The sequence below is a fragment of the Girardinichthys multiradiatus genome, chromosome 7, assembly GCF_021462225.1.
Source record: "Girardinichthys multiradiatus isolate DD_20200921_A chromosome 7, DD_fGirMul_XY1, whole genome shotgun sequence".
Lineage (NCBI taxonomy): Eukaryota > Metazoa > Chordata > Actinopteri > Cyprinodontiformes > Goodeidae > Girardinichthys > Girardinichthys multiradiatus.
Genome location: NC_061800.1, coordinates 32042976 through 32061277, shown reverse-complemented (window position 1 = coordinate 32061277; position 18302 = coordinate 32042976). Strand labels below are relative to the sequence as shown.

The following is an 18302-nucleotide window of genomic DNA, read 5'->3' as shown; positions in this document are numbered from 1 at the left end:
TAGAAAAAAAAAAAAGGGATGCAAGTTATCGATTAATGAGTTAATCTAAAGTTGACTGATCTAATCGATTAACTAATGATTAATTGATAAACAGCCATTTTCTTAAAAACCTGAGTTTTCTGTTGTATCAATAATGGTCTTTCTATAACGTGAAGGGTTTCATTTGAAACAATAAGCTGAATTTAAAAAAAGAAGCACATCGTTTATTTTTGTTATTTAACAATTTATTGTGCCCTCTGTATCTGGTTTTCTCATACATTAACCCTTGTGTGGTGTTCGGCTCTGTTGGACCCATTTTCATTATTTACTGAAGGAAAAATGATACAATTAATGTAAATTAATTGTAAATTTGTTTCCACTCATATCATGATTTAAATTAAGTGTTTGATTGTGAGGCATTAAAAATCACAAATGCAACGGGTCCACCAGACCCAGAAACATTGGCTGAGTAAAAACAATATGAACACCACACAAGAGTTAAACTTAGACATATTTATAAAATATTTAAAAAAAACAGGAACCTATAAAGTTACTTAAAAAAACAACATTCGGCAATTAATCAGAAGTTCATTATCCGTTTTCATCCCTATTAGGAAAACATGACACTGGGACATGATTTTTCAATATAAGGGTTGATTTTTTAAATGTGATTCACAAAGATGTCCCTCAATGCTTTCCTTATTTTTTACCATCACAAGCCTTCAACTCCTCTCACTGAGCTTCAGGATGTTGATAAGAAGGATGTGGATCAGGTGTGGGAATAAAGGACAACGAGAGTCCGTCTAAGTCCCCAAATATATTATTCACATGCTAAATATTAAAAATAATATTGTATCCAAGCAGATGTTCTCCACTGCGATATTACAATGACATTTGGGATTGTATTTATTGTGCAGCTCTAATGAAAATGTATTTTGGATTGTTTTCTGGTGTTGCAGTTCAGCTAAAATGTAAATTATTTCTATTAAATATGAAATTACAAAAGGAAAAACAGAGTAGGTGAAACATTGAGAAGAAATGCATTGTTTTATAATCATTTAACTGCAAAATGAAACTTGCCTCTCATAATTTCTCACCACCCAACCGTTCTCCTGTAAATATGCATCATTTTGTTTTTAGCGCTGGTCATCTGTGAGCAAAACAAATGTTTGTTTTGCTCACAGGAATTAAACTGGATTTGTAAAGTGCACATTAAAATCTGTTTCATTTTGTTTGCTTAAGGCTGAACAATCCCAGAAAAGCAGACACTTCTATTATCTTAAAAGACTAATAAAACAGAGTTAGAAAAGTGGTGCTGAAACTACAGAAGTGGAGAAGACACATCGGGGAGCTCTAGAGGGCTGCAGCATCTCGACTCAGAAAACTCCCAGGAAATATACAAGCAGTCAAATAATATTTCAAGCTTAAAGCTTATTGTAAGCTTTTCAAAACATCCGCTGCAAACTGTCAGAGCTTAAATTGAAGAAGTTTGAGTGGAGCTAGCAGTCACATTAAGGGATGTAATAAATTCAGAGGCACACACTGACACAAAAAAAACATGATAACTGGGGGAATAAACGACGGCAACTTTTCCTATTGAGCCAGAATTGTTAAAATCACAGAGCAGCACATTTTTAGGTTAGCCTTTATGGTTAAAACATTTGCAGCAATTACAGTAACCATCTCACTGAGAATTCAAAGCTCTGATTTTACCTGTGACAAACTGGTACTTCACCAGCTTATCTGAGTTGTAGTGAACTAATTTTTAGCTGTACCGCACAGACTTCTACAAAACAAGTTGCTCAATAAAAAAAAACTGTACTCAGGCTTTTTTTTTGGTTGGAGCTTAATATCCTCTTAACAACAATGGTTTAAAGGATTAGATGACATATAGTGCTGAGCAAAAATTACAGAATTCCTTGTGCTAAACATTTATTATTTATTATAAATGTTAAATACAGAAAAAGGGGACACGTTTCATACTTTATTAATAAATGCTCTCTATGCAAACACAGTCATGAGAAAAAAAATAGGACATCCCACCTGTATTTTTTCCATACATATTTAAATAACAAAAATGAAAGAAATACATTTAGTCAAATTTAATTAATAAATGCATTTTCTGGTGAGAAGTAAATTAGGATACCTCCAGCCCATCACCTGCTGCAGCAAAGCATCCTCCACCATCATGCTTCATAGTTGGTATGAGGTTATTTTCCTGTATTTGGTTTACAATAAACATCTCCACTATTCTGCTGTCCAAATTATTCAGTTTCAGACTTACTGATCCAAAGAACATTATTCTTGATTCCTGCTTTTTTGTCCATGTTTTCGCTGGCAAAAAGCCTGGCCTTAATGTTCATTTTTATATCTCTCTACCTCTATCTCTATAGAGATACTTCGATGCACAGAATATCGACTTACCAGGGGCGTCCAGCCAGCATTATCTTTCAGGTTGGGGTCCGCTCCCTGGTCCAGCAGTTCTTCGACAGAATCTACATCTCCCTGCAGGGTAAGTAAAGTAAACAATAATCCTGAGGTGAGAATCATAAACCAGCTAAGTCAACCTATCTGAAAAAAACCAACACCTGATCCCTGAGAACAAAAGCTCCAGTTTGTCAATCAGCCTCCACAGAGAGCCATTGATTACCGTGTCTAGAATGCTGGGAAGGATTACAGCCATGTTCATAAAGATTACTGAAAAGCAGAATGTGCTTATCTCCTGAGTACTAATTTGGAAAGGATTGTTTTTTTTTTATCTGTATTAAATAAAAATACAAATAAAAATAAAAAGGCCAAGTTTGCACCTTCAACTTAAGTTTCATTTTCCTCTCTTTAGGTGACAATAGGTGCAACATCAACTTGAAATGTAGTTTCTTGGGCCAAGCTGCTTGAATGTTAGCATTGGCAATGTGAAAATTAAGAATTAGGGGAATTAGTGATAAATCTTCACCTTTATTGCAGCAAGATGCAGAGGGGTCTCTCCCTTGTGGTTTCTCTTCATTACTGCTGGGCTTCCAGGGCTTGAACGGCCGACAGATGATCGAGGACTGCACAAGGATTTGTTTTGGCTTTCCGAAGATATAAGTGCAATAATAGAGGGACTACGCTGTTCATCTCGTCTCGGGTGTTTCTTGTTCTTTTCACTCATCGGGCTTGCTAAAGTTAAATGCTCAGCAAAAGGTGAAGATAGTCCACCTGGTGATTTTCTCCTTTGGCCCGGAGAAGCCCTGGGTCTTTTTGGTGTGGTTTCCAAGGTGCAGTTTCTCTCCTCTGCTTTGTTTCTTTTGGAGGGATTCTCATGGGGAGATGTGTTTTTGTCTTTATTGGAATTGTCATCTGAAATGGGGACATTTGTTGACGCTATCGCAGTGAATGTGCTCTGACCATGCTGGCTTTGGTGACTCAGGACATCGATCTTCCCTCCTGAGAGACCCTCTTTTTTTGTGCTGTCGGTCAAACAGAGTTCATCCACCTGCGATACTTCAGTCTGAGGCTCATGAGTGGTGACAGCAGGGCTTAGGAAAGAAACCCGTTTACTGGACCTTCTTGCTCGGTCAGCACAGGCCAGCTCCAGTCCAGATGAGGGATTTTGCTCCTCTGAAATTCCCCATTGCTGGTTTATGGCCTCCAGCCTTTTCTTTTTCATATTCTCTTTGGTTTGTTTACGTGTGGTACGAGTGCGTCCTTGAACCTGCCTTCTTGCGGCAACTTTCTTAGGCTTCTTCTTTTCTTTTTTGTTTGCATTATTTTCACTTTGTGAAGATGAAGAGTCTTGGGAGGACGAAGTGAAATTAAACACTGAAAGGCCCTGGCACTGAGCTGTTGTGATGTTGGAGTGAGCTGCAGGCTGTTCTCCAGAGAACTTTTTGTCTGGAGTGGTGACCTCTAAAGGCTTCTCTACCTTACAACGCACCTTTCGACTGCGGGGACTGAACCAGATCTTAAAGTTCTTCTTGTGTTTTAGGACAGCAGCCTGTGCCTGTGATTTGACCTCAGCAACAGAGGAGTCTGCAATAAGATTTGTTAAAAAAAAAAAAAGCATAAACGATACACATTTAACAACAAAACAACAATCCCATCCTTGAAGCTTGTTTGCTACGTATTTCCAAAGTGAATTGCTTTCAGAGAGCCTATCACTTAATAACATTCTACTAAGCACCAAGATTAAAAAAAACAAATATACCAGAAATCAATTTCTCACACTGTAATAGATATCTTTGTAAACTTACACAATGTAGGCTACTAAGTTTTTGAACATATTTGACTATATTTACACTGCCTTGCAAAAGTATCAATGAAACAACCAGACACATCACAGTATTTTATTGGGAATTTATGTGATCTACCAACACTAGTGCATCAATTTAAAGTGAAAGGAAAAGTTGGCAGCAACAGAGAAGCTGGTAAAAGTTGATGTGAAGATGGACGGCTCGAAATACAGAGCAAACCCAGAAGAAAACCTGTTAGAGGCAAAGTACTTAAAACAAGGCAAATCTTACCTTCCAGCAGTAAAACAACCCTCAACATAAAGCCACAGCTGCAATGGAATGTTTTAGATCAAAGCATGCTGATTAAATATGCCCAGTCTTGTGCGAGTCTTGCAAGCTATTTTGTGAAGAATAAGCATGGATTTATGAGGCATATCCCCCAAAAAACTTGAGCTGCCATTGCAGTACAAAGCAACTGCAAAGCAGGGCTGCACAATAAAGGAAAACATGTAATTATGATACCATTTCTGAGTAGTGCAATAAAGATTATGATTAATCCAATTTATCCAGATTATTTTCTTTTATTAAGCAGCAATATAATTTTCTCACTATATACTGTGAGGCTTACCATCTCAGGCATCGAAAAGACATATGATGTGGATCAAGGGCAGCTGGAGACCATGCAACTAGCTGGATGTATAACCGGCATGCAGATCAATAGTCATGACTCTTTAAATATGATATCCAACCAGAAATTGCCATTGTATTCTTTTGTGACTGCAATATTACAAACACGGATACTGCAAAGGTGACTGTGACTCAATATATTCTGCAGTCCACCTCATGCCATGCTTTTCTAATTGTATTTTGAAAACATGAATACTTTTCCTTCCACTTGAATCAGGCACTACCTTATATTTTTCTATTACACAAAATCCCTTAAACACTGAAGTTTGTTATCGCAATGTGCAAAAAATATGTTTGTACAGACAAAAACCAACACGTGGCTCTGCATGAATTTACCTGGTTGTTCTTTGGGATTAAGCAGGGACTCCATGCCACTGAAGAGCTGTATGATGCTGCTAAGCTGCCTGTTGATTTGGATGTCCTTCACCCACGCAGGGCTGCGACACACAGCGCAGCCATCTCCTGCCCGGGGGCCAGCACAAGACCTGAACAATAAACCTCTCTTAGACTCGGGTCCTTTTTACATTTCATTACAAAGAAATACAGTGCATCTATTGACTCATCCTCTTAGTAGATTCAGCCACAAAGAAAATGAAAGGTTGGTAGTTTATACAAACCTTAGATCTAAGCACAGTAGATTTCTTCTTTAATGTACACGTCGCACTTCCAGTGCTAAGCAGCATTTCACCTCGACAAAGATTAATCAAAGTAAATTAAATAATTTTTCACGCCTGAAGCAGAAGGAAGACTACTCCCACTGTGGCCATTTTCATGTGTTAGAGCAGGAAAAGATTACGGTTTGTTTTAAATACAGTTGAAGCATGCCAGGTTGCCCTGCCAGTAAGCCAGCATGCACAATTTCACAATATTGGCAGTCGCACACTTAAATGCAAAGGAGCAATCATTATCGTTATTAGCTACACCTGTGTTTGGCAAATAAAAATTCCTGCCACGACGCACGCCTGCCTGTAATAAGCATATCACAGCAGAACAACGTGAGGTTACATTACCTGCACAGCATATGCTCGCACATCCCCAGACACACTGGCTCCTCCATCAAATTTAAGCTGGGAAACAGACAGAGGATTCATTACTTGTTGCAGGCTTAACTTACTGCCACACAAAAAAAGTAATTGCAATGCAAGATGCAGTAGAGCAGTAATTAGGTTTTTGATCGGTACCTCTTTGAGAGTATTAAATCCTAAATACCTTTGTCACAGAAAATTACCAGGATTGATACAACCCATCTTTCGCTGAAATTACCCACAGAAAACTAAAAACAAACAATGATCTGCAGGCACCTCGTATGGTGGTGTTTATTGCACCGTATGCATTTCCAACATTTCATGCTACTCCTCTGAAGCTTATTCTGCCTCAGAATTGTTTATTACAATACATCAGCTTCCTCATCCCTGGTCTGCAGCATGTACTGTCTACCGTGAATCATTGTTCTCTCAACATAAAGTTTTATTTTTCTTTCCCATACAGTAGATATTAAAAGTTTTCTATTTCAACAGGTACTATAACACGTAAAAGTAAATATAAAAACAAGCTAAAAACCTCTGGGGGAATTTAGCTAGTTTCAGGTCAGGGTTAAACTTGAACTGCCTTCTGGTGAAGCTTCTGAAGTATGATTTGGCTCGTTGTTGTGGTGAAAGATGAAGTTTATTTTCAGTTTTCCTTGAGAAGCTGAAGGTTTAGCTCCAACAGTGACTTTGTTCATAATTCCCTCTAGGGCTGAGTATTTGGCTTATCAATTAATCTGTTGACTAGGTGCTTAATAAGAGATCTTTTAACAGAATTTAAACCACGTGAAGTTAAAACTATGCCACTTGAGGAGCTCTTGATAGCGCATATTTACAGACAAAGTTTTTTGTATAGTTTTGGAAAGGAATACAGAAACAGAGAAAGTTGGAGTGGGTTGATCTTTAAGCAAATGGCATGTTTTAGAATCGGTATACTTCAGTTAACGATTACTAAATTAGTTGACAATTATTTCAATAGTCGATAAATTGTTTCAGACCTAATTCCCTCCACCTTGACTAAGATCCCAGCTGTCCCAAAGTATGATGCTGCCATCACCATGCTTCACTGTGGGTATGGTGCTATGAAAGAGTGTGCACACTTATGCAAACACATTATCTGAACCTTTCTAATTTTAAGATATTTCTGTTTTTCTAATTGAGTTGTGAAGGTTGTAATACAAATTAAAGATGGAAAAAGAAGCAAAATAATTTATCTCGGTCTTTGTTTCACATAAATAAATGACATTTTAGCAAGGCTGAGTCAACTTTGTATATTATCTTGAATCTTGACATGAGGATATAAGAATATTATTATCAATTGTCATTAGCTCTTAGCAAATCATGTCAACGCATCTGTTTGTAATGTTCTGGTAGCTCGGCTTTTTCTAACAAGTTGCTGATAAACAATCAAACTAAAAGGATGTCAACCTATAAATATGTTTATATTCGTCTTTCGAAGTGATTAAAATGCTAACACTAGCGTCTAAAACGAATAATAAGCCCATTATATTTATTCGTACCCCCAGTAAAAGTAATCCACCTACCGAAACAGCGCTTTATGATGCATTTTTGTAGATAATTAGAACCCAGTTAAGTTCGCTAGACATGTAAACGGTTCTGATGTAAACATCAACTTACCATTTGGAGCAAAGCAACAGTCGACGGAAGTTTGCAACCGCCTCTCTGGTCTTCTTCCAGTCATCTCCCTGTAGCGATGTACTATTATCCATTTTTACTAGAAATGATTCTCTTACCAGTTTGTTTTACGACTCGTTTGCTCTAATCCTGCCTCCAAAATCAAACCGCAAAACAAGCGGAATTTACTTCCTGATTCTTTGCATGTCCCGCCAATTATTTACGGAAGTGACTTAAGGGGTGTGACGCTTACGTCAAAACACCCACAAAGTCTCCGTAAAACTTTAGATGAAATTCCCAGCTATGCTTTTAAAAATATTAAGGACGAATATGCTTTTACACCCGCATGCCAGTGGTTATCACTGAACAAAATTATTTCAAAAACAATTGTATTTTGTTTCTGTTTTCTTCTCTTTCTTCGCATGTTCTTAATTAAACTGCAATGATTTCAGGAACATTTTAAAACAAAGACACATGGGTGCAGTGTTTCAAGAGTCCCAGAGAAGACTGGAGTTGATTTATTTAAAAATGATTTTTATAGTTCTAAAACTATACTTCGGATCGGTTCCGACAATTTCCTTCAGAACTGCTGCATCATGTGCTGCTGATCGCCAAGCAGGAAATGTATGAGCTTAGTTCCTACCAGTTAGCCTTACCTTGCGTGCACTGGTAGTACGACCTATACCACTGCCATCATTCCAGCCGAAACCAGAGAAAGAAGTAATGGGGGTAGAAATCACATCGCTCTGCTTTCAGAAAGATAGATGACAATTTATTCAGGTAGTATGAGTTGCATGCAGCACCAATGTACTTGCAAATCACATTACTAAGATGATACAAGCTGAATTTCCTCATGCTGAGTGGCAAACATGCATGTAAACGAATTAAATTGAAAAACTGCAACAAGCAAGCTTTTTATACCTGTTAAAGCTTTAAACAATAATTCTAGTCACCAGTGTTAATCATGACTTGGATTTCAGAGTCAAACTCTGGCTCAAACAAGTGAGCTCAAACACCTTGCAACACTAATGACCCAGAATGCATGTTAAAATCTGTCAACACTTGCTTGTCTGCCATAATGGTGCAATCAGTTTGATTTTTGCACTTTGTGTGATGTCAACAACCCAAATACATATAAATTTAAAATAGCTCCTTCAGTGTGCTTTTTAATTTCTGTGAACTCCTGCAATGGAAATCTATACCATATTAGTCAATTGTGTTTTAGCTGTCAATGCATATTTATTAGTGAAGAAATATGCTACTGGATGGTATATTTATTTGGATTTTCTGTCATTTGTATCTGCTCTAAAGGTCTATGGGGACTGACCCAGGGGTAATTTTGCCACTCAGTAAATGTTACCTAATGATATCATGCCTTAATTTATGCTGCTTATTGCTTTTTTCAGAAGTCCCAACTTGGATCTGGGAATTATGTCACACTCAACTCAACTATGTTCAGCAACTTAGACCAATCACAACCTCGCAATTATATGCTTTCCTTCAATGTAGCGATATTTTTAATCTCAGAGGTTGTACTGCACTATGATTAGAAACTGATTTAATGAGATTACAACCTTCAGAATTACAAATAAAGAGCTTATTACCAATCCTATCAACAAAGTTTATTACACTCTGAAGATGTATTGGGTTTTTACATCAGAGTTGGTAGAGAGCTTTTGTATTTTTTATTTCGATATACAACTTGGAGAATGGAGTGTTCAATGTTTCTATTTCTGAACTTAAAAAAAACAAACAAAAAATCTAACTTGTTTGTACAACTGAAACACGCTATCAGTGTAACATCCTGCAATATCTCAGTTCCCATTTATGTGACATACAAGTGTAAAAGACCTCTTTGCAAATCTACAATGTAAATGAAAATATAACTACATAAAGATAATTTAAACAATTGTATGTATGACTGCAAAATAGGAAAACAAAAAGCTAATAAAAAGGAAATTCTTTGTGGTTAGATAAACTGAACTGAAACAACTTTAAGATATTGTTTTAAACAAAAATCTCCAAGATCCCAGTTAGTCTGGAAAGTAGATTGAACGAATTATAAAGATTACATTTCATAATGTTAAACACCTCTTTACAGTAGAATACTAGAAGGCCTAAAGATCATTTGTCATCTTCAAGCCTTCAGCACTGCAGTAGAGTCAGACACAGTTCTATAGTGGAAATAATTGCATGGCCTCAGTTGAATCCCTCATAAAAACCACTGTGGGTGAACACTTTTTTTTTGCTGAATCCAGAGGATTCAAGATCTAAAAGCAACACTGCAATCTTTCAGCCTGCACTTAACTCAGACCGTGAATACATATTGTAATTCATATAGGTTTCTTTCTTCTCTTGGCTAAACTTGAAGGAATACAGTTTTTTATCAGGACACAGCTCATAAGCCTTTGATGCTATGTGGGTGTATAATTGTATGAGGCATACATAACTTTGTTTCAGAATACACCAGTGATGCAGAACAATATATAAACTGGGGTAATATGTTCTGCCATCAGATGACACATTTTTTCCAAGGAAGACTGTAGCTGATTTTGGAAAAAAGATGCAAAAAAAAAAACTATTTTTGGACATATTACAACAGCAGTCTTTGTAATGAGAGTGTAAGCTTTTGTTTATGTCTGCTGCTTTCCAGGTAAATACTGGGTCTGAATTTTTTCCATAACAGAGTATTTTGTTTATATTCACAGTATGTGGGACATGGGGTTGTAAGCAATCAGTGCTATAACCAAGAGCAATATATTGCAAAGGCTAGAGGAAACATTTCTGTGCATACATATGAGGAAGACACAGATGCTGCGACAAGAGTACCTTCCTTTTTTTCCTTAGAAACCTCCCAATACCCATTTTTATCATTATTAGTTTTTAAGCTGGTTATTGTTAATGTGGTTTTTCTTAAGTCTAAAATATTTTTTAACTATAGTGTATTAAAACATGATTTTATTGTTGAATCCTGGTCTTTATAACACACAATGGTTTCCATACTAGTTGACATAGTTTTTATTGAACAGCCTTCTACTACAGTGTCTTGCAAAAGTATTGAACCTTTTCACATTTTATCGTGATACAACCACAAACTTTATTGTTCATTTTAATTTTATGTGATAAACTAAAACAAAACAGAGCATACCTGTGAAGTGGAAGGCAAATGATACATAGTACAGATTTGTGGAATGCATGGCAAATACTGGTCCTGTCATCAAGTTCTCCCGCCTGATCTGTGAATCTCTCAAACTCTTTCAGAGTTAGCATGGACCTCTTGGCTGCGTCTGTGATTAATAGTCTCCATGCCCAGCTGGCAGCATTGGTGGACCGCTATCTCTTTGTAGCTTTGTTTTTGTACTTTGTTATTGGAAAGAACAACTCAAGGAGCACTGTTGGGATGTTCAAAAATTAGGATATTATTTTTGTAAACTAACCATGGTTTTAACATCACAACTTTATCCCAAGTGTGTTCCATGGTCTTAGCGATGCTGTTTGGTGACTAATGTTCTCTAATAAACAAATGAAAGCCTTTTATCTAAACCCTGAGAAAAATTAGGTTTAAATTACACATAGGTGAACTATGTTTGCTAAATATGGGAGTTCTACAAGCAATTTGTTGCACTGGACATTATTTAGGGTGTCACAGATAAGGGGAGCTATTGTATGCATGCCCCATTTTTTAAACTTATTTGTAAAACAATGTTACAGTTATTCTCTTCATAGTTATGTGCTTGTTTGTGCTGGCCTATCACATAAAATTCGAATAAAATACATAAAAGTTTGTGGTTGTAACGTGACAAAATGTGAAATAGTTCAAGGGGTGTGAATACTTTTGCAAGACATTAAATATCATATACCTAAGCAAGAGACAATAATAGGTCAGTTGTTAGATGCAGTGATAAACATGATATGTCAACCAAAGGAACAAAACTGATGCATCACAATGTCGAAACACAAGAAAAGACATAACATTTATCGCAACAGCATTTGAAAAATAGCTTTATTTTGATCACAAAAACCAAAGTTAATACATTCAAGATTGCAGTTAGATGGTCCAAAAGCAAGAGAGACTATTTATTATTCAGTAGAGTCATTCCAATTATAATGTGTATCCTTAGAGGTTGGTTAGGGATTAGAAGAAAACTGCCTATTGAGCATTAAGTACAGATATTTACTTTTCTGTTTCACCTGGTACTTACAATTATATGTACCTGCATTTGAAAATATGGTGATGAGTGAGAATAATTAGGACACAATCAAAGTATACCAGTATTATGGTCAGCTGGATATAATATTGAGGAATACACTTATAATAATTACCTGGATAATTTCTAATTGCCCAACCACAAAGAAAGCAAATAAATTGCATTTAAATCAAAAGTAAGGAAAGGAAACAGTGAACAACTGCAGGATCAGTTTATCAACTTCATTTGTTCATGTGTCCTTAAAAGTGCAAGTAATGCTTCTAAAAATATTTTAATTTGGTAAAGATAAAAATGTCATTTACCCTTCATTTGATCAATCTTTTACACATACATACTAGAACTATTTATATATTTAAGATGTGTAAATGAACTTGTTTCATTTCAGTCAGTTCTATGTTTTTACAGCCTTAATGGAGTCCAGGTCTTCCAAGTCGTCTTCACTGTGAATCGGAATGGTTTCCATGCCAATATTTCCCATGGCAAAATTGATGAAGACCTGTGGGGGTTCAGCAATATTGTTAGATGGAAGGCAAAGTAAAAAGTAATAATTTCCTTTGAAGAAAACTGTAATATTTAGTTTATCTTCTGGTCAGCTTCCCAGCTCAACCCCCCTCTCTTTCTTCTATATATGGTGGCTTCCAATCCCAGAGCCCCAAAGGGTTTTGAGTAGTTGAAGAATATCAGCTTTGGCTGCATATAAAGCTCATAGATTCTCTCCCAAACTCATATTCCATTTATTTTCCCTCAGGCATACCCTCTGTCAGTTTTCCTCTGCCTCTTTTAAACTTTCTCTGCTCTGTCTTTCCATCCTACTCAGCTTTCTTCTGTCCCTGCTTCCCCTACCACCCTCCCACTCTTTCTCTCATCTTATCTCCCTTTTTTCTGTCCCTTGCTACCATCATCCCAACCCTACAAAGTCACACATTACTTCTCCCACTATTTCTCTTTCTCCCTCTCTTTCTGTCTCTCTCGGTTTATGTCGTGTCTCTTTTTCCTCACCTCATCCAGTGTGGTCTGGCTCACAGAGAAGTGTTTGATCCGCAGAGCATGCTTGTTGGACTCGAGCTGGCTGAAGATGTCAGCAACCCCTCCAGGAGCATTTGGTATGTGGTATTCCACCATGGCAGAGTGCTGGTCCTGTGTGTTGAGAAAGAAAGCGGAGTTTGTTTGTGTAAAGTTGGTGAAAACATAAAACTATCTGTGAAACCAAAAATAGTGTACAAAGACTGAACATTAGACATTAGCAAAAAAAAGTCTGCGGTTGCTAAACCTAACAGACATTTGCTTGGGGAATAAATCTACATTCCTTCACGGTTTATTCAGAATAGGTTATACACAATCTGAACATCAATAATAAACCTGGAGCATTTTATATTTATAGATCCTTAGCTAAACAAATCTCAAGCTTTTTGAAAAATGCCTACCCAGGTCAATAGATAGCAGTAAACTTAACTAACAGTGAAGGAATAGCTCAAATTTTTTTAAGTGAGGTTCTAAGTAGTTAATATACCACCTGCTGTAGGTAACTTTTGACATCTTCATTTAGAATAAATCCATATTAGTTTAAGGCTAGCTAGTTAGCTAGCATGACTAATATGGTTACTTTGAAAGGGGTAAAGTAGCAAAACAACTCCCGTCTCAAAATGGAAACACTTTTTTTTATAAACTTTTAAACAATTGTCACTTTTGCATTGAATAGTTACTTAGAGTCGGAAAAATACTTTTGAACAGAAAATAGTGGGCGCAGCGCTGGTGTAGCAGTAGAGTGAGAAGCCAATGTATAGAGAGGCTTCAGCCCTTAATGCAGCTGTCCCCTGGTTCGATACCCGGCCATGGCAAACTGTGCTGCATGTATTCCCCCTCTCTTTACCCCATTTCCTCTCTGCTTACTTTCCAAAAAAATAAAAAGATAAAAAACTAAGGCCACTAGTGCTGCAAAACAATTCTTACACAGGAAATAGCAGTTGGAGGCTGTGTACCATCATTGATCCTCCTGTGTGAAACACATACTGAAAACAGAAAATGGAAAGCATCTCTGTTCAAAATAACTACCTGATGATCAAAGCAAAAATACTGTTGTGGTCTGGGGAATTGCTATGTTTATAGATTTTCACACTCCTTTACTTTTTAGTCAGGCAGTTTGACTTGGCACTCTTTATATGTATCTTTCTCAGTAAACAGTTTCACACAAGAAGATCACTGGTGGTGCACTGCCTCCAACCTCCATTTGCTGTTAAATAATCATTGGTTTCTGATTAAATAACAGTCAAATGCAAACATGAAAGTGACTTGAAGATTTGTAAAATAACCTTTGTATAAACAAATCAGACAAACTGACTTTGTCTGATTTGATGTTTGCTGCTCTCGAACTGGTCAGTAGCTTTAGCATGAGGAACCAGCTAATCTGGGTATATGCTGAAAGAAGATTCCAAGAGTGTTATCTGGTGTATGCATGTCCTTGTGTCATTTTAACAAAACTACACGCAAATATTCAAAATCATCATTTTAAGACCTTAAAATATAGTAATGTAAAGAATGTTTTAGGACTGCATGTAATTTAAGGTGCAGCAGCCAACTAAACCTACCACTCTGTATTGAATCTAGAATTTAGAATGAAAACACCACCAGTCACCAACTACTGGTAAGCATTTAGTGGATGAGGAGCTACAAATGTCCTTCAGGAGTTTGTGAAGTCTTAAACACAACCAACAGGAGTAAATACTAAACACATCTATATGCTGCTTCATGTTTTCCTGGTGCAGATGTAAGCAACAGATTGTTGACACTTTGTTTTGCACACTAAACAAAGAAGAATGTCAGAATGTGTTGTCAGACTAGTGGGGGGGGGGGGGATTACTGCCGCTGGCTATACACAGCAACCGTGCCGTGTAATTATAGTGACACTGTCAGACTTTGCTTGGCTATATTTTAACTCTTCTTCTCTCCATGTTTATGTTGTTGTATTATTGTAAATATTATTTGATTTATGTAGCCCTTAGTACTGAATATGTATTAACAATTGATGGATGACAGACCTACTATATTTACACAGAAAAGTGAATTCTGAACAAGTTCAGAGTTTTATTATGTTCAGAGTTATTTTGTGTTAACATGAGTAACCTCCCCCCATGTGACCTCTGACTGAAGAAGGGCCAAAGCACAATTTTTGTTTTTCGTATTTTAGAGTACACTTGTAGCTTGTGACTGTATAGTTTTTGTAAGGGTTCTGCTATTCCTATTCCTCTCTCATATTCTCCTTGCTTTCAACTTTGTTTGTATCACAATGAAATTTTGTAATAAATCTATATTTTCTAGCATTAGGTTCAACATTTTGGCATTAAATAGTGACTATGAATTAATAATATTTTTAAGTAACTAAAAAAAGATCCACATCCCTAAACAGTTCTATAACGTTTTTTTGTTTTTATGCAACTGACTACAAAAAAACTAACTTTAGTAAAAATTAAAAAATTTCCCTCAACCTTTTGAGGCATTAAAATTTAAAATGATGTAAATCAATGTATGTCAGAAAGGGTGAGTAGTCCCCAAAATATTTATACCATACTATAGTTCATGATCAGAATATTTCTGTCACTTTTCTTTACAATAGGTATAAATACATGTCTTGCTATATTTACTGGATTATACTATAGTCTTTCACCTTAACTCTACTGGGTACTTTTGACTCCACTGAAGAACTGATAAAGCTCACCTTGAGATATGTAGTGGAGAATCTGCACTGCATGAAAGCAGTGATTGCCTCTGCATCACATGAGGGCTCGGCCAAGTACATCTTCACAGTGAACCCGCTGCCAAACCTGCACAAAGGAGATTTTATAAACAAAGTACTGTTATTACGTGTCTGAAGGGTGGTAAGGTTGTTGGTGGGGAAGAGAATGAGTGTGGGTTGAAGGATGAGTCGAGGTCACTAACCTGTTCTTGATGTGCTGCAGGGAGCCCAGGCATTGGAACTGACCTTTCACCATGATGGCAAGACGACTGCAGAGCGCCTCACACTCCTCCATGCTGAGATCCGGAGACAAGGGGAGAAAGACAAAAGGTCATGCAAGGACCATTCGAACTTAGAATAATTAGTCTGTAATTTTAATATTGCAGCATTTTTCATCTGCAGAACACTAAGAAAGAGGGAAAAAACACAAAGCATATAGTGCTACACTGCTACCCAACTTGTTAGTACAATCAATGCCTTTTTATCTTTACTCTTATCTATAAATGGTGAAGTATAGACTAAGTAAGCTGTGATGAGAATATTAATCAAAATGTTGCTATATTCTCCATCTACTTCTTACCTGTGAGAAGTGAGAACCACTGCACTTTTGCCCCTCACTTCTTCTGAGATGATCTTCCATAGATGGCGTTTGGCGCGTGGGTCCATGCCAGAGGTTGGCTCATCCTGTGAAGACAAAATACGTCAGTGAAGAAGAGGGGTGCATTTACATTAGTGCCAAAGATGCACTGAGAAATTTATATTTTACTGGAATCAGCCCATTTTTCCTATGATTTACCCTCACTGGTAACGGAAACTCAAACATTTTTTCTGATCAGCGAATGCACCACACCTTCCAGGTTGTGGTATCAACACTCTATGGTGGTAAAATTTCTACTGAGGGGGAAAATTATTTGTTTTAGTAGGGCATTTAAAATAAACTTAGAGATCTAAAAAAAAACTATTTAAAAGGAATAGGTACATTGAGATGTCTCTATAATTTATTCAGGGTTGGATAGAGCAAGACTTTCAGCTTAAAACAGTAAGGCTGAACAGCAAAGTAGTTCTGTTTTATTCTTTTGAGCTTTTGTCTTCTGTCTGTTATGGAACATGCTGGATTTGGATGCATTGGCAGGTTTTTTGAAATCTCAGAGGTAAGGTAAGCTATTACATTCTCAAGGGAGTACACATGGAAAGTGCCGTTTTAACAATGACACCCTGTTAACCGTGTTAATCACATATGATTTTAAAGACAGTTTAACATGTCGAGTCTGCAATAATTTCGTCTTTGTTTTTCAAACAATAGTAAGACTGTTTTACAGTAAGTCCTCTGTTATATTCATGTTGTGATGTTGACTATGCTTTTCATATAGGCAGTTAATTATTGCTAATATCAGAAAGGCAAAAAAATATATTCAAAAATTATACCTTCTGATATCATAGTCCTTTACGAAAAAAAGATCGGCCACACAGTTTAGATTGGTGCATCTCTGATTACTATAGTCACATTAAGAAATGACAAGCAGCCTGTTGACAGAGGTAGCATGTAGCAAACAATGGAATAGTAGAAAGTGGAGAGACGGATATAGTTTACAAAATTTTGATCTACTTATGGTAACAAAGTGAAGGAAGATATGGAGCGTCAGAAAGAACGATTCAATAGAGACATCATTTAGAAACAAAGTCTAAAGCTACAGGGAAGAGAGTCCTGCATAAATTTGAGAGGCAGAGTAGATAACCATATGATATCCATTCAATCTCAGGGATCAGTATCTACTTTACTTCGAAAACCAATTCAAGAAAAACTGCAAACAACTGGCATTATATTTGCTTTCTGGTAACCACTGAGGGAAAGAATTTGCCAGGTGGAGCTGTACAGACAGGTGTGTCCTCCTCACCAGGAGCAGGATTTGTGGATGCCCGATGAGAGCCAGAGCAGTGGAGAGCTTTCTGCGGGTTCCACAGCTGTATCCATCAGTAACGACGTTTCTGTGGTAATTCAGCTCCAGCCTCTTCAGAAGGTAGTTAACCACCTTTAAAGGAAGCATGCAAGGGATTAGACTGGGGATAAACAGAATAACAAGTACCACAGGTTTGTTTTCTACATGTTTATTTTTGAAATATGATGCAGGAACAGCAGGAATCTCTATCCCTGTAACACACCTCTAATCCATGATATGTGTGTGTTTTTTTGTGGTTATCTAATGATTTTCTAAAGATTTAATGACTCATTGTATATGAACCTGAAAATTAAAATAGTCAAATTCATTTACAAGTAAAGTTACACACACTGTTGATGAATGTCCTTTTAATTTTGTTCTTTTAATGATGTGTATGAACTGTTCTTTTTATATAGTGAAATGACTAGAAAACTGACAACTCCAAGGATTTTAGAAAAGAACTGAGTGCACATGTTTGAATTTATCATGGATGTTCTCTAAGACATTTGACTAGCCCATGAGGGCTGCTTTAAATTTCAGTCATGCCTGAAGGTGTCGATTTTGAAGGAGGCTAGCACCATCTCAGTCCATGTTAAGAATGTATGTTTCCTGGGTTGTTTCTAACATTCTAACCCATTTCCATTCATCTAAAACGGGGACAGTTTTTGTGAGATAGTTTAAATTTGGGTACAATTTGGGGTTCCATCTAAGAAGAACCCCAAAATATTTCTGAAAAGGCGTCCTTAAGCTTCTGCTTTTAAAATTAAAGGAGCTCTAGTATTCATGATAATAACAATGATGATAGAAATAGAAAGTTTGTGGTTTATATACACTTGTGTACAAAACCAGTTGTTTTTAAAATTCACAGAAATTGCAACTAGTATAATCAT

At 36.7% G+C, this 18302-nt stretch overlaps 2 protein-coding genes across 3 annotated transcripts in view; both read right to left on the bottom strand.

Annotated features, from left to right (window-relative positions):
- The window catches only part of bard1 (BRCA1 associated RING domain 1), a 30009-nt gene extending 22267 nt beyond the window's left edge, over positions 1 to 7742 (bottom strand). Inside the window, exons 1-5 of one of the 2 annotated variants that reach the window (XM_047369815.1) lie at positions 7541 to 7742; positions 5888 to 5944; positions 5214 to 5362; positions 2933 to 3990; positions 2404 to 2484 (exon numbers count right to left, since the gene is read on the bottom strand). In XM_047369815.1, the coding sequence (XP_047225771.1) occupies positions 2404 to 2484; positions 2933 to 3990; positions 5214 to 5362; positions 5888 to 5944; positions 7541 to 7632 (1437 nt within the window). In that variant the 5' untranslated portion in view covers positions 7633 to 7742. Of the gene's footprint in view, positions 1 to 2403; positions 2485 to 2932; positions 3991 to 5213; positions 5363 to 5494; positions 5620 to 5887; positions 5945 to 7540 lie in introns of those variants that run through there. The other variant, XM_047369816.1, reaches the window with a different exon arrangement.
- A 3769-nt stretch (positions 7743 to 11511) lies between these two features.
- The window catches only part of abca12 (ATP-binding cassette, sub-family A (ABC1), member 12), an 86678-nt gene continuing 79887 nt past the window's right edge, over positions 11512 to 18302 (bottom strand). Inside the window, exons 70-75 of the mRNA XM_047369690.1 lie at positions 17371 to 17505; positions 16056 to 16159; positions 15679 to 15771; positions 15458 to 15563; positions 12745 to 12882; positions 11512 to 12241 (exon numbers count right to left, since the gene is read on the bottom strand). Of these exons, the coding sequence (XP_047225646.1) occupies positions 12137 to 12241; positions 12745 to 12882; positions 15458 to 15563; positions 15679 to 15771; positions 16056 to 16159; positions 17371 to 17505 (681 nt within the window). The 3' untranslated portion in view covers positions 11512 to 12136. The remainder of the gene's footprint in view (positions 12242 to 12744; positions 12883 to 15457; positions 15564 to 15678; positions 15772 to 16055; positions 16160 to 17370; positions 17506 to 18302) is intronic.